Raw genomic sequence first — 16,236 nt, forward strand, 5'->3', positions numbered from 1 at the left:
AGCTCGAGTCAAAACACAATTCACAGTGGAGAAAGCAACTATGTTGAGAAAATAGCAGTCTGTCACATGCATTACATGTTTTATGCATGTGACACGGCAAGAACAATTATGCATAACTATTCTAGATGATTTCTTCCCCAATGCTGCGACAATCTATCTTAAATGCACAGTTAGATTTGTATTATAGTTCCGGATCCCGTTTATCTTGGCGATATCAGAATATGGTAGTATACTGGTTACGTTACTGGATGAGTAATCTCTAAGCCTGCACTAATAATCCAGAAAATGCGAGTTCAAATCCCACCATGACAGTTTTAGAATTTGAATTAAGTTAGAAAAAATTCACAAATATAAATCTGCTACCAGAAAAAGTGACCAAGAAGCTGTCGGATTGTCATAAAAACCCAACTGGTGCACTGATGTCCTTTAGGGAAGGAAACCTGCCTCAATTCTATCAAACTGCGCACCTTTACAAGGACCACAGCAATTTAAGGCAGCAATCTGACATCTTCTCACAGCAACCTTGGATCCCCAGGCTCAAACAGACTTAGAACATAAGAAATAGGAACAGGAGTAGGCCATACGGCCCCTCGAGCCTGCTCCACCATTTAAGACGAACATGGCTGATCCAATCATGGACTCAGGTCCACTTCCCCGCCCGCTCCCCATAACCCCTTATCGGTTAAGAAACTGTTTATTTCTGACTTAAATTTATTCAATGTCCCGGCCTCCACAGCTCTCTGAGGCAGCAAATTCCACAGATCCACAACCCTCAGAGAAGAAATTTCTCATCTCGGTTTTAAATGGGCGGCCCCTTATTCCAAGATCATGCCCCTTAGTTCTAGTCTCCCCATCAGTGGAAACATCCTCTCTGCATCCACCCTGTCAAGCCCCCTCATAATCTTAACATGTCTCGATAAGATCACCTCTCATTCTTCTGAATTCCAATGAGTAGTGGCTCAACCTACTCAAACTTTCCTCATAAGTCAACCCCCTTATCTCCGGAATCAACCTAGTGAACCTTCTCTGCAAGACTTCCCTGCTTTTATACTCCATCCCCTTTGCAATAAAGACTTCAATTCATCCATCTCATTGGCCTGGGTGGATTCATTTAAAGTTACAGTCTGCATGACAAATTTGTCTGGCAATCTGAATAAAATCTATTGCATAGTTCAAAGAAAAGTGGCCATTTAATTTTGACGTCCTATGATTACTTACATGGTGTCAAGTCGTAGCCTGCATGGAACAACATTATGGGATATGACTGATGCTACTTCCAGAACAATTGTCTCTGTTACATCTGTTACCATGCCTTTTGTTACCTCTAGACTTGACTACTCCAACTCACTCCTGGCTGGCCTCCCACATTATACACAAGGTAAACTTGAGGTCATCCAAAACTCAGCAGCCCATGTCCTAACTCGCACCAAGTCACGATCAGCCATCACCCCTCTGCTTTCTGACCTACATTGTCTCCTGGTTAAATAGAGCCTCAATTTCAAAATTCTCCTCCTCGTTTACAAATCACTCCATGGCCTCGCCCCTCCCTATCTCTCTAATCTTTTTCAGCCTCACAACCCCACAAGATGTCTGTGCTCCTCAAATTCTGCCCTCTTGAACATCCCTCATTATAACTGCTCAACCATCGGTGGCCGTGCCTTCAGCTATTTGGGGCCCTAAGCTCTGGAACTCCCTCCCTAAACCTCTCTACCTCTCTTTCCTCCTTTAAGACGCTCCTTAAAACCTACCTCTTTCATCTGCCTTAATTTCTTCTTCTGTGGCTCAGTGTCAAATTTATCTGTTTTATCTTGTAACACTGCTGTGAAGCGCCTTGGGACGTTTTACTACATTAAAGGTGCTATATAAATAAAAGTTATTATCTATATCAAACAGCTTACCTTCTTGTGTAGAGTCTTTGAGCCAACATCTGTAACAATGATATCTTTGAGTCGGGCAAAAACTTCTGTCTGCTTTGACTGCACGGATACAGATGCATCCATACCTGGAAAGTTTTGTTGGAGGACCATGAGATGATCAGGGATTTGATATCAAATTATAGAATGCTACATCACAGAAAGAAGCCATTCAGCCATCAAATCTGGAACCATTATAACTAGCCATATTACTGACTTTGCAGCATTAATTCAAGAGTAAAGCAAGCTAATTTTAAACAAAACACAACTGCTTAAATGCAAAGGCTATAAGCAATAATTGTCTGTAAATAAAGCTAGCAATACGAAGATGTGAGTTCGCTGTGTTAATTCTATCCCGTTCATTGTAAGTTTACGTCCACATTTTTGCACCCAGCATTTGTCAGCATTATATCAAATTACATCGGCGTCAAGTTTAAGTTACGGCCTGAGAATTTAACAAGCCTCCAAAATTAGACATATATGTACTTTTGAAACTATGGTCCAAGCAATGAGCCTGTGGTACTTCACTCCCATTAGCCTGGCACTCATAGGAACTCCCTTTCTTATTTGTAACCAACTCCTTATCGTGATTGAAGCTTGTTTTTATTTAAGGAAAGGGGGGTGAAATTCAGGAGCACTAACTTTTAAAAGTTGAAAAAATTAGCACCAGGCCACTAATGTTTCTCAACTTCTAAAAATTGGAGCGCTAAATCAAGTATTCCACTTCCTTCCTGGAGTGCAGCAGGCAGGCTGGTGAGTGGGCCGTGCAGCACTACCGTGTTGGAAGTCTCCTTCCTTCCCTTGTGGAAACATCCTCTCTGCATCCACTCTGTCAAGCCCCCTCATAATCTTACACATTTCGATAAGATCACCTCTCATTCTTCTGAATTCCAATGAGTAGAGACCCAACCTACTCAACCTTTCCTCATAAGTCAACCCCTTCATCCCCGGAATCAACCTCATGAACCTTCTCTGAATTGCCTCCAAAGCAAGTATATCCTTTCATAAATATGGAAACCAAAACTGCACACAGTATTCCAGGTGTGGCCTCACCAATACCTTCTATAGCTGTAGTAAGACTTCCCTGCTTTTATACTCCATCCCCTTTGCAATAAAGGCCAAGATACCATTGGCCTTCCTGATCACTTGCTGTACCTGCACACTATCCTTTGTGTTTCATGCACAAGTACCCCAGGTCCCGCTGTACTGCAGCACTTTGCAATCTTGTTGTTGATCTTGTCATGACACCCTCAGAAGTTAGATGTGTAGCAATGAGGACCCGTATTGTTTTACTGGGTGACGCAATCCTGCCAATATAATTACTGCATACCTCAGAAAATGCCACAAACCCACTTTGTCTACACACACGTGTGCCTGTGAATCCAGAGCTGCATTTGGTTTTGTTTACCTTGTATTTTGATATCAGCAATGCTGAAATTTTCATCACAGACAAATACGTTCAATGCCCCCAGCTCAGCAGAAAACCTCAGATCAAATACATCAACTGCTGTGTCTCGAGATACTGAAGAAAAAAATAGTGCTTTAGTCAACACAACCAAAGGCAATCGCTGCAAATGGCAAGATACAAACTTGCTTGCATTGCATATTTCTGTCAAGATAGTGAATCTGACAACAGAGATGACAAGAAAACAACTTCCATTTATATAGCATCTTTAAAATACTTAAACATGTCACAGTGCTTCACAAGAGCATTATCAGACAAAATTTGACACTGAACTAGGACTAGTGACCAAAAGTATGGTCGAAGACATAGGTTTTTTGAGTGCCTTAAAACATGGGGTGTAAATTTGAGTAATTTATAAATGGGCTGTAAAAATGTGTGGTTACACCATTGCCTTGTAACATACAATGAAATCATGGCAGTGAGGTGCTATAGGTAGGTGGTACAGAACACAGGAGCAACTTCCGTTCACCACCATGTTGCTCAACTCATGGAATTTGTTGCTTAAGAAGGGAAGAGAAGGTTGATTCCGGTGATGAGGGGTTTGACTTATGAAGATAGGTTGAGTAGGTTGGGCCTCTACTCATTGGAGTTCAGAAGAATGAGAGGTGATCTTATTGAAACATATAAGATAATGAAGGGGCTCAACAAGGTGGATGCAGAGAGGATATTTCCACTCATCGGGGAACTAAAACTAGGGAACACAGTCTTAGAATAAGGGGCCGTCCATTTAAAACTGAGATGAGGAGAAATTTCTTCTCTCGGGGTTGTAAATCTATGGAATTCTCTGCCCCAGAGAGTTGTGGAGGCTGGGTCATTGAATATATTTAAGGCAGAGATAGACAGATTTTTGAGCGATAAGGGAGTAAAGGGTTATGAGGAGTGGACAGGGAAGTGGAGCGGAGTCCATGATCAGATCAGCCAAGATCTTATTGAATGGCGGAGCAGGCTCGAGGGGCCAAATGGCCGACTCCTGCTCCTATTTCTTATGTTCTTATGAAAATATAGAGGGAGACACATCCCAACTGCTCTTGTGTGCACGGCTCGGAAAAGTACTGGGAGCCTGTCACTCGCCCACAGGTGGTGTATGATACTGGGTAACCAAAGAGGGGAAGATAAATAGGAGTTTTTCCCTTCAAAGTATTTCTTTAAAAATGTAACTATTAGAACGCAACATGACTGAAGTTGTATTTCTACGGTGCAGCTCAAATCACAATTTCACCATGGATATCAACCATCCATCCTGGTCTGCCCCATCAGATGCTGATGGGAAGGGAAAATGGCCCCACAAACCTTATCTGTACATATGATACAGGCCAACATTCAATGAAGTATGTTTCAAAGATGTAACACATCTCATGGATGTTAAGACGTTACTACTTTATAAGATGCTCTTGTTAAAACATTATCCTAAAGGTAATTTATGCTATAGATCCAAAAATACTTAACACAGGAAAGAATAGAGTGGCAATAGAGCTGAATTTAACAGCAATTTTGCTTACAAACCATTGTGGGGGAAAGATAGCACTGTTTACAGCAGAATCTAACATACATGAAAGACACATTTACGATTTCACAATCTAAAGCAAAATGCTGAAATCTTCCTCTATTATTTTCGCAAATATAATGCAACAAAAACACAATGCATGATGAAAACTAAATGTCTATCAAAAGACACACATGCACTAATCCAAGGCAATATTCAGCTTCCCCTCTAATTAACCTACCCGCTTTTGTCAAAGTCTCCTTTTCACGGTCTTCTGTGCTCATCTTTGCTTCACGATCTTTATCGGCATTGCTTGATGGGAACACAGCTGCTATAAAGTTCATGGTCGAAAGCAAGGCTTGGGAATGCAGGATCATGTCAAGGGAAGAGAAGGCAACCTGACATCAAAACAGGAAGTTTCAGTATTTTCGGAGATGATCCCACCTGATGCACAACTTCGCGGCAGTACAAATATGATGGGAAATGAAGAGGAAAGATCCAAATATGCACAAATATGCAATAAGCTCAAGGAAGCACATAAGAAATTTAAATTGCCCAAATTTGCATTAATGATCATAGTATATTCAAACTTAGCCTTAGAATCAGTAGTGGAAACCTGGGAAATGTATATTATATGGAAGAGTGGCAAGACAGTGCAGCAGCAGGTTGAAAAACACCTGGTTTCTGTGTGTAGGTTAAAGACTCAAGTCCACAATCAAGTTACACTTGAAGCATGCCAATTACAACTGCAAGCACTTTCAAATAATCCTCCAATAAGGATGGAAAAGGATGTGCAAAGTAATCTCAGGCTGTGACAGCAACATAGCCCATCGTTCCCAGCTCACTTACTCGTGAGCTGGGTTATGGGGAGCAAATTTAGACTGGCCTGAGAGCTGGACAACCCGGGAAACAACGCTAGCAGCCAGTGATGCAGATTTCCCAGGGTCCACTTCTCCATCAGAGAGGCGGAAGGGATTTTCTGGTGCATGGCCCAAGAAAGTTTAAGCAGCTCGGTTGATGAGAGTGGAGTTTAGAAGTTCTGTGGTTATTTGCAGAGGTTAGAGTTCATATTTTAATTTTAACCCTAATAAAAATACCCGAAGCCCCACACCATCCTATTGAAAATTATTTTTAACCAATAAGGGAATTAAGGGTTATGGGGAGCGGGCAGGTAAGTGGAGCTGAGTCCACGGCCAGATCAGCCATGATCTTTTGAATGGCGGAGCAGGCTCGAGGGGCTAGATGGCCTACTCCTGTTCCTAATTCTTATGTATGTCCTTATGTAGCCAAGAGGCTGGTGAAAATAATTATCATTTCCTCCGAGCTTTTTAGATGCAAGTTAAAATAGTGATAAGTTATTACTCCAAAACAAACCACTCTTTGAAGGTATTTCCAAACAACTTATTTTGGAAATGATCCAAATGGATGAGGTATCGAAAAAGTTACTTTGAAATTGGTGTAAACTCGAGATTAATTTATTCATTCGAGTGTCAGTTGAATTAAATGGAATTTTTGAACGAATCAATTAACAAGATGTGTGAAGAAGGGAAATTAATACCATGGAGTGATCAATTTGTGGTCGTGGGCAGAAAGACGGGCGGGGTAGTGCCCCGGGCTGCAAGGAGCACGAGGGGCGAGTGGAGTGGGGAGCATTTTCGAATGCTCGTAGACCACCAAAGTGCTTAAAAAATTTGCCATGACATCCAGTGCCAATTTTTCTGCTGTCATTCTAGCTACACTTCATCCGTTAGTAAAAACATTTTTTATGAACAGGGTCATGGCATTTAGTTAAAATAATAAGAAAAGTTGGACATGGGAGAGGAGGAAAAAAAAAGAGAAAGTAAGAGAGAACTTTTCCCCCAATATACCCTCCTTTCTAAAGTTGAAAATGAGCTTCAAAGCACAATATTGTTGCCAGTGTGAACCGCCCATGTTGGGTCTCACTTCCTGCAAGGCTGCTCCAGCGATGACCAACATTCAGAGCGACTTTAGACTGGCCTGAGAGCTGGACAACCCCGGAAACAGCGCTAACAGCCAGTGATGCAGATTTCCCAGGGTCCTACATCTCCATCAGAGAGGCGGAAGGGATTTTCTGGTGCATGGCCCAAGAAAGTTTAAGCAGCTCGGTTGATGAGAGTGGAGTTTAGAAGTTCTGTGGTTATTTGCAGAGAGGTTAGAGTTCATATTTTAATTTTAACCCTAATAAAAATACCCAAAGTCCCACACCATCCTATAGGACCGTTTGAAGTTTAAATGAAGTACATTGACCTTGCCAGAGTATAACTTGGTAAAGTAGCAATTGTAATACTCTGAAGTGTACCAATAAAACAACAGATTCATTACAAACTACAGGATATTTCTATAAACTATTCTATTATATGTTGAACCTCCCTTATCCGGAACCCTCGGGACCTGGCCTGTTCTGGATAAGGGATTTTTCCGGACAAGGGGTGGTCACGTTAAATTGGATGGTACAGGTACTGAGCAAGGGGATATCGGGGCTGGCTGGCTTGGGGCTGGGAGTGCGGCAGAGAGATCATGGAGGGGGCGGTAGATCGCGGGGTCAGGCCAGCGATTGCGGGAGTCGGCAGCGAGGAAGGACTTCAATTTGTTCATGTCGGAGTTCTGCGCATGCGCCACCCGGTGGCCGGGAATGGTTCTGGACGAGGGATGGTTCTGGATAAGGGAGTTCTGGATAAGGGAGGTTTAACCTGTAGTACATAAAGCAAATAAATCTAGTCAAGTTTCCCTTTACCTGAGCATCTCCATTAACAAGTCGTGCAACATAATGCACAAGCTCACACCCTCACCCAGAGGAGAAAACAGTGCAGTGTAGGAGGTGTGTGCAGCTCAAAGAGGTGCAAGTGGACTTGGGTAGAGTCTAAAATGAAAACAGAAAATGCTGGAAATACTCAGGTCAGGCAGCATTCTGTGGCGAGAAAAACAGAGGCAACCTTTCAGGTCGATGACCCTTCGTCAACTAGGTAGAGCCTAGTTGAGAGGAAGAGGACGAAACAGTTTGGCATTTAATATATTTTAAATATAATATGCTGTAATTACTTACTGTTAACTTTTGCTCAGTACTGTCATAAGTACTTTTGAAATGTGGTCCATTTCGATCTGCCTGTGAACCAAAAACCAGGTTACATTTAAATCATATCAAGTTACAAACAAACAGAATATAAAGGCACTGTGTCGGCTCTTTCAAAGAGCTATCCAATTAGTTCCACTCCCCTGCTCTTTCCCCATAGCCCTGCCAATATTACAACTTGCATACCTTTCTGATGCATCCCTTCTCCCAATATACTGTAGGGGAGAACTTGGTGATGTCCACGGCTGACAATTGGTCCCTTGCGTGTACTGCTTGGCTAACGTGTGGTAGCGTGATCATCTCAAATTTTCCTTGCTTCAGGAAGCAGTTTATTACTCTGAGGGCTCACATTAATCAGACAGTCCATCTCTATGGTGACTACAAAATATCGGGCACAGAGGCCAATTCCCAATTTAGATGTGTTCAGCCAATAACTAGGTCACAAAGATATGCACCAACAGATTGTTCAATCTGATCACCCGAGGGGGGGGGGGGGGGAAATGAAGGAGAGTGGGGAGGAGGGGGGGGACCTCAATTTATACAATCCATGCGTCAGTGACTCTTCCCTCAAAATGTCGCAATTTTCTTCAGCTAACCCCCAGCCTTTGCTCTAGAATGGGGAGGGGCAGGGAAAGGGGGAAGAAAGGGCATCCAACAGCTCAATAATGTGCAGCACAAGCCTGCTCACCTCATGGTGGTCTCTCATAGTGGATATCATTCTATAGCAAGGCCAGCTGAGGGTATGAAATCAATAAACTCTGGAGGTGCCATAGAAAGGTCGCTGCTACGTCCATGAGTTGAACAGACAGGGTCCTTGCTTTACATACTTATCACTTGAATAACACTCGTGCTTTGATATTTTACATATTCTAACCATTTCTTTAAATCATCTCAGGGTACTTTTTTCTTCAGAGTGGTTCACATTTCTCCCATGGGAGTAATGCCGAAAGCAGCCAAATAACCATGGACTGCCTGCAAGAGCAGGTCTTCGATAACCGGCGGTTACAAATACCCCAGTTAGTAATCGAACTGCTCAGTAATGTATGGCTCTTTGGTGAATGGACCCTCCTCGCCAGTGGGCCCGACAGCACACCATGGAAACTAAATTAGACCCAGCATTCGTAAATTTGCCAACCACATGCGTCTGTCTGCTTGGACTCTTGGGGTTGCTGTGTGGTGGATTTTCTCATCAGGAGAGAAATTGAGGCATAACTGTGGAGTCTGTGGCCGGAGTGCCACGTCAAGGCTCTGGCTAACCTGGGTGGATCCTTTATGTTTGGCCTTTGAGTCTTCACTGGTTTGGAGCTCCAGTCTGCTCATTATGAAAATGGTGCTTATTTTTCCCACCGTCACTATCTGTCTTGCTCAGGAAGTCAAACCTTTTATACAATGTGTCTATAATTCAAAGATGTAACATCAGGCAAAGAATATATATGACCCAAAAAGAAGCGTGACTTCCCTTGCTTCCCCTCGGCCCGCCTACCGCTCACCAAGTATGTGGCCCAGCTAATAATGTTGGTGATTTTACTTTTCCTTGTATCCTTGCCCTGGAAAGGATAGCCTCAAGATACTATCCTGTAGGTTCATAAGTTAGTACCAACACCCAGGAAAAATCCTGAAATTCTCAAAAAAAAAGCCTGAAAAGAAAATAAATCTGGGCTGGACAATCTGAAGTACAAAATATCTGATGCTCTAGCCTAATTGCTTACCCTGCAGCAAGGCTGGAAACACTGCCCAGACTTTTTACAAGACACCCAGCATGAGAAAAAAAAAGCTGGTATAATTATGGCTTTACCCAGCTGGGAGTGAGAAAGCTTGAGTAGCACTATTTCTCTACAATAGCGTGACAAATTATGGACGTGATTTTCCCCACAGCCCGTCCAGCTAATCCCAGCATGTTGCAACATCGTGCTCGCTGGGCACATTCAGCAATTGGTAAAAGTGGGACTTAACAGTCAGGGTAATTCTAAGGTAGGCTGGAGTTGGCCTAAAAAGCAGTTTCTGTTATGTAGCATAAAACCCTACCTTAATATACTGCACTTCGAGAAGGTCAGCTCCAGGTTTGTCTGAAGAACTGACCAAATTAAGTGGTTTGTCATTTGCATCTGCAACAAAATAAAAAGTAGTGAGCATGGCAGTAGGGACATCGAGCTAGATTTCAATAGGTTACATTTAATAACTGGAAATGTACTTTCAAACAGAACACGACAATAGAAGGCGATAGGAATGAGAAAAGACCCAATAAAGTTTAGTTATACAAATGGTCAAAAATAGTACAGGAGCTCATTTTTAAATAGTCCATATTTCTTTTTAGAAAGTGTAAAATAATAGGGCATCAAACTGGCACCAAAATTGCAATATTTTATCCATGGTTGCTCAGAAGTTAAATTAGTCTTAAACATCACACTGAAAATATTAGTTACATATTCATTTAAAAGTCAATATAGCAGCCCAAGAGCGAGATATCACAGAAACTGTGTCGTAGCAATGAGGCACCCTTAATAATGCAGAACCTTACGGGAAAAGGTGCCATAAGAAACAATTACTGCAATACAATTCAGCAGACTACCTTTATCCGTGTCCAAACAGTGTCAAAGGTGCCAGTGTGGCACGTGAATTGGCCCAAACAGTGTGCATAAAACACCAGGGGCTGGAATTTCGGTTTGTTGCTGCCTGTTTTCGCCCCGGGTTTGCGGGGGCGTGGAGCAGGACCGCCCAGGAGAGGTCTAGCCGGTGTGCAATGCCCTCTGGTTGCAACATCGGCTCGAAATTTGAAACTTGCCCAATCTGTCGCGCCCAAGTGGGTCGGCCTGTAAAAGCGGGCGGTTCCAGCTGTAGCTGCCGCAGTGAGGGAGGGAATATCTACCTGAGGCAAGTGTGATTGTGGATATGATGTCAGTAAAGTATTGGGAATGTTTTTGCGGAATTTTGTGGAGATTTTTTTTTCCACGGAAGTCTCTATTAGGGCGCTCCGAGGCCGGCTGTTTACGTCGGGATTTTCATTTGCTCAGCCGGCCTAACGCCCTAAAAGAGGTGTGCAACACCTCCATGATATGCTCCACTCCGCTCCAAACTCAGGGCCCAGCTGCTGAATTTTGCGGCTGGAGACACAAACCATTCCCTGGCGCAAAATTTACCGCTTCGCAACAGACGCGACCGAATTTCCACCCCAGGAACCCTGATGGTTATACAAATATTTGCACAGGTTAGGATTGCTGATATTTTGAGTTCTACACTCATCTCAGGTCAGTTTTGTCTGGTTAGACAGCAACTCTGTGGAATACATGCATCTAAATCCTGCAAGAACTATATATTTTTTGTTTGCACAAGAAGCAAGACTGCAAGTTGTTTTTCTCAGAATTACTGCATTCCCAATGCTGCAAAAGGATCTTGTTTTGTCTCTTCAATCTACCATGAACTGGGTTGTAGCTTCGGTGTTGGACTGTTAGCAAATATCCGGGCCCTACTGCTGTTGTAAATAATGCAATTCTATTTAATGGTTTATTCGGCCGTGAAAAGTATCCGGAATGGCTCATATTATGCATTCTGAAGTGACCCGCGAAATATGGAATTCCTATAAGCTACCCCGAATAATAAATGCGTTCACTGTTCACCCAAGGCTGGCGAGCAGAGATTACATTGTGCACAAGGTCACGCACCAGATGATCGGGAACAAGGGATTTTCCATGCAAGCTGCAGTGGACATGAAAAAAACGATCAGTGCAAAACCGAATCACGCTGATAGCCGAATTAATTTCAGACTCACCAACAACACTGAACTCCAAACTACTCTTAGAAATTACTGCTGGAATGTTGCATATATGTTATGACTTAAATAACAGTTTATTTTTAAAGTATGAAATTATTCATTTACAAAGAATAAAAATGCTGCACAAATGGAGATGATTTCCATAAAATAAAAAGACGCTGTAAAGGGTTACACATACCAGTAACAAAAGTTTCCATAAAAGTGCTGCCAGATAATTCAATTAGGGCTCTTTCTCACGAATGTTCTGACAGCACTTAACTCTTCATACAAAATATAGTTCAACAATCCAATTAAATATTTATGATAAAGACATTTTAAAAGCATTGTTTAATAATGGCCTGTTTCAATGCAGTAAAAATCCTATGCCATACCAAGGGGGAGAAATCTGGTCACGCCTCTGTTGCGGCTAAAACCCAGGCGGAGCGCTACTTTTAGCGCCTTGAAAAAGTTTGCGCCTCGCGCCCAGAAATTCGCCAGAATTGGTTGAAGAGCTGACGGGCGATAAATCAGCCGTTGCACGCCAGAGCTGGGGGGACGCTAACGAAAACGCTGGCACTAAACGAGCCATTGTGCACGCGCGGAACTCCCATTCAGGTCCCGGGAAAAGCCAAGTCTTAAAGGCACGGCATAGTAATGCACCCATTAAAGTTATCAAATCACTTTTTCCTCAAGCTAATCTCTTATTTCTGCCGCTGCAAACTCGGAGACTCACGCACCGTGCTGTGTAAACCTTGCACTGACTGTGACTGAGACTCACGCACCGTGCTGTGTCAACCTTGCACTGACTGTGACTGAGACTCACGCACCGTGCTGTGTCAACCTTGCACTGACTGTGACTGAGACTCACACCGTGCGCTGTGTAAACCTTGCACTGATTCTGACTGAGACTCACACCTTGCTGTGTGTAAACCTTGCATTGACTGTGACTAAGACTCACACCGTGCTGTGTGAAAACCTTGCACTGACTGTGCCCTCCCAGGGAAGTGCTTCCTCATCCCTTTAAGTAGCCGCCAGTTATCGTCTCTGCAAGCCTGGACAGACTGTTTTTCTTGCCGGCTGTTAAGTGAGGCGGCCGCACCTAATTTATCAACCGGGGAAGTGTGGGCGTTGCACCAGGAATACATCAGGATCAGAGCGATCGTCAGCAGCCGGGCGCTACTGGTTTGCGTCCCCGGTGAGCCGCTAATGAATTTCCGGTCGGAGCGCTAAACGCTGCGTTCCCGGTCGGTAACCTCTTACACTCCCATTAACAGCCCCTCTGGCCACCAACTGAGGCAATAGGCAGCCGAAGATCCAGCCCCAAGTCTTTAAAATGCACCACTCAGAGTGCATGCAGTACTGCGTTCTACACAGTGCAGAATATTACACCAGCATTGGAGCGGATACAGAGAGCAACAACACTGAACCCAAAGACTGAGGAAAGATTAAAGAAAGGGAAAAAATATTAAAAAGTATACTTATGGTGAAGCCAGATAGCCCTCGTCTCGGAACAGCCACCCCCGGGTTTGGCTGGAAGATTGCTGGCACACCAGACTGATGCATGAAAGAGGCATCATGACCGCTGCCAAGATAGCGGGCATTGACTGTCATGATGTGCTAGGCACGGTCTTACAACTATACATTAAGCGAGCGGTAGCCTTGGCGGTTACGGATCATCAAAGGATCGGTCTGCAGTGCGCACAAAGCTTTGTGAATGCAGTCGATGGTACCCTGCACCATGGGGAAGTCCGCTATCCTGGTAAAGCCACATGCACGCTCCCCTGCAGTTCCCTTACGGTTACAGTAATAATATGCCCAACTAGGTACCAGAAAAATAGCACGCCAGGTGCTGAATGTAGCTGGGCACTAAAGTGGGCAAGTTACAGCACTGAAGGGTTGAACTTCAATAGGGCTAGTGACATGTTCTCATCCTCAGCTCTTGTTTTTTTATGATCTTACAACATATTTAGCTTACCTGTAAATTCACAGCAGTTCAAACCCATTTTCTTCAAGTAGGCTGTTGCACTCAAGTCATAGTTTCTTACTTTGGTTTCAGTTCCCAACTGCACCACATGAAACACGAGAAATGGGTTCTTCTGCTTGTTAATCTGCTTCGTTAATTCTACTACGACCTGAAATCACAACAGAGCATATTTACTAGTCTCAACAGTAAGTTTAACAGTATTTGGATTTTAATTATCTCCCTTAACATACTATCCTGGTGATGTATATGATTAATAACTAGCTTCTATAAAGTGATTGTCCTCCACGATCTCTTGTTTTATCTTACTTTTCTACTGCAGGATGAAGCTGTGGATGTGACCAGTCAATGCAAATGCTGCTCTAGAGGATCAACAGGTACCAAAGATCATCACCGTAGGCAGTCCCTTGAAATCGAGGAAGAATTGCTTCCACTCTAAAAGAGAGTTCTCGGGTGACTAATTCCTGTATTGGACTGTTCACAGTCTTTGTCACAAGTGAGACAGACAGCCGTTGAAGGAAATGGTGTGGGGGGAGTCTGGTTTGCCGCACGCTCCTTCTGCTGCCTGCGTTTGATTTCTGATGCTCTCGGCGACGAGACTCGAGGTGCTCAGCGCCCTCTCGGATGCACTTCCTCCACTTAGGGCGGTCTTGGGCCAGGGACTCCCAGATGGGTGTTATGTAATGAGAGAGGATTAATTAGCAATCTCGTTGTGCGAGGCCCCTTGGGGAAGAGTGACCATAATATGGTGGAATTCTGCATTAGGATGGAGAATGAAACAGTTAATTCAGAGACCATGGTCCAGAACTTAAAGAAGGGTAACTTTGAAGGTATGAGGCGTCAATTGGCTGGGATGGATTGGCGAATGATACTTAAGGGGTTGACTGTGGATGGGCAATGGCAGACATTTAGAGATCGCATGGATGAACTACAACAATTGTACATTCCTGTCTGGCATAAAAATAAAAAAGGGAAGGTGGCTCAACCGTGGCTATCAAGGGAAATCAGGGATAGTATTAAAGCCAAGGAAGTGGCATACAAATTGGCCAGAAATAGCAGCGAACCTGGGGACTGGGAGAAATTTAGAACTCAGCAGAGGAGGACAAAGGGTTTGATTAGGGCAGGGAAAATGGAGTATGAGAAGAAGCTTGCAGGGAACATTAAGACGGATTGCAAAAGTTTCTATAGATATGTAAAGAGAAAAAGGTTAGTAAAGACAAACGTAGGTCCCCTGCAGTCAGAATCAGGGGAAGTCATAACGGGGAACAAAGAAATGGCGGACCAATTGAACAAGTACTTTGGTTCGGTATTCACTAAGGAGGACACAAACAACCTTCCGGTTATAAAAGGGGTCGGGGGGTCTAGTAAGGAGGAGGAACTGAGGGAAATCCTTATTAGCCGGGAAATTGTGTTGGGGAAATTGATGGGATTGAAGGCCGATAAATCCCCAGGGCCTGATGGACTGCATCCCAGAGTACTTAAGGAGGTGGCCTTGGAAATAGTGGATGCATTGACAGTCATTTTCCAACATTCCATTGACTCTGGATCAGTTCCTATCGAGTGGAGGGTAGCCAATGTAACCCCACTTTTTAAAAAAGGAGGGAGAGAGAAAACAGGGAATTATAGACCAGTCAGCCTGACATCGGTAGTGGGTAAAATGATGGAATCAATTATTAAGGATGTAATAGCAGTGCATTTGGAAAAAGGTGACATGATAGGTCCAAGTCAGCATGGATTTGTGAAAGGGAAATCATGCTTGACAAATCTTCTGGAATTTTTTGAGGATGTTTCCAGTAGAGTGGACAAGGGAGAACCAGTTGATGTGGTATATTTGGACTTTCAGAAGGCGTTCGACAAGGTCCCACACAAGAGATTGATGTGCAAAGTTAGAGCACATGGGATTGGGGATAGTATGCTGACATGGATTGAGAACTGGTTGTCAGACAGGAAGCAAAGAGTAGGAGTAAATGGGTACTTTTCAGAATGGCAGGCAGTGACTAGTGGGGTACCGCAGGGTTCTGTGCTGGGGCCCCAGCTGTTTACACTGTACATTAATGATTTAGATGAGGGGATTAAATGTAGTATCTCCAAATTTGCGGATGACACTAAGTTGGGTGGCAGTGTGAGCTGCGAGGAGGATGCTGTGAGGCTGCAGAGTGACTTGGATAGGTTAGGTGAATGGGCAAATGCATGGCAGATGAAGTATAATGTGGATAAATGTGAGGTTATCCACTTTGGTGGTAAAAACAGAGAGACAGACTATTATCTGAATGGTGACAGATTAGGAAAAGGGGAGGTGCAACGAAATCTGGGTGTCATGGTACATCAGTCATTGAAGGTTGGCATGCAGGTGCAGCAGGCGGTTAAGAAAGCAAATGGCATGTTGGCCTTCATAGCAAGGGGATTTGAGTACAGGGGCAGGGAGGTGTTGCTACAGTTGTACAGGGCATTGGTGAGGCCACACCTGGAGTATTGTGTACAGTTTTGGTCTCCTAACCTGAGGAAGGACATTCTTGCTATTGAGGGAGTGCAGCGAAGGTTCACCAGACTGATTC

At 43.7% G+C, this 16,236-nt stretch overlaps 1 protein-coding gene across 2 annotated transcripts in view; it reads right to left on the bottom strand.

Moving 5' to 3' along the window:
• vps13c (vacuolar protein sorting 13 homolog C) overlaps positions 1–16,236 on the bottom strand; it is a 385,292-nt gene that overhangs the window by 155,450 nt on the left and 213,606 nt on the right. For both annotated transcript variants that reach the window (XM_070865206.1, XM_070865205.1), the window contains 6 exons: positions 13,676–13,832; positions 9,978–10,057; positions 7,926–7,985; positions 5,103–5,259; positions 3,322–3,435; positions 1,899–2,002 (listed from right to left, as the gene is read on the bottom strand). In XM_070865206.1, coding sequence (XP_070721307.1) covers positions 1,899–2,002; positions 3,322–3,435; positions 5,103–5,259; positions 7,926–7,985; positions 9,978–10,057; positions 13,676–13,832 — 672 coding nt within the window. The remainder of the gene's footprint in view (positions 1–1,898; positions 2,003–3,321; positions 3,436–5,102; positions 5,260–7,925; positions 7,986–9,977; positions 10,058–13,675; positions 13,833–16,236) is intronic.

This window comes from Pristiophorus japonicus, chromosome 21 (genome assembly GCF_044704955.1).
Source record: "Pristiophorus japonicus isolate sPriJap1 chromosome 21, sPriJap1.hap1, whole genome shotgun sequence".
NCBI classification, from domain to species: Eukaryota; Metazoa; Chordata; class Chondrichthyes; family Pristiophoridae; genus Pristiophorus; species Pristiophorus japonicus.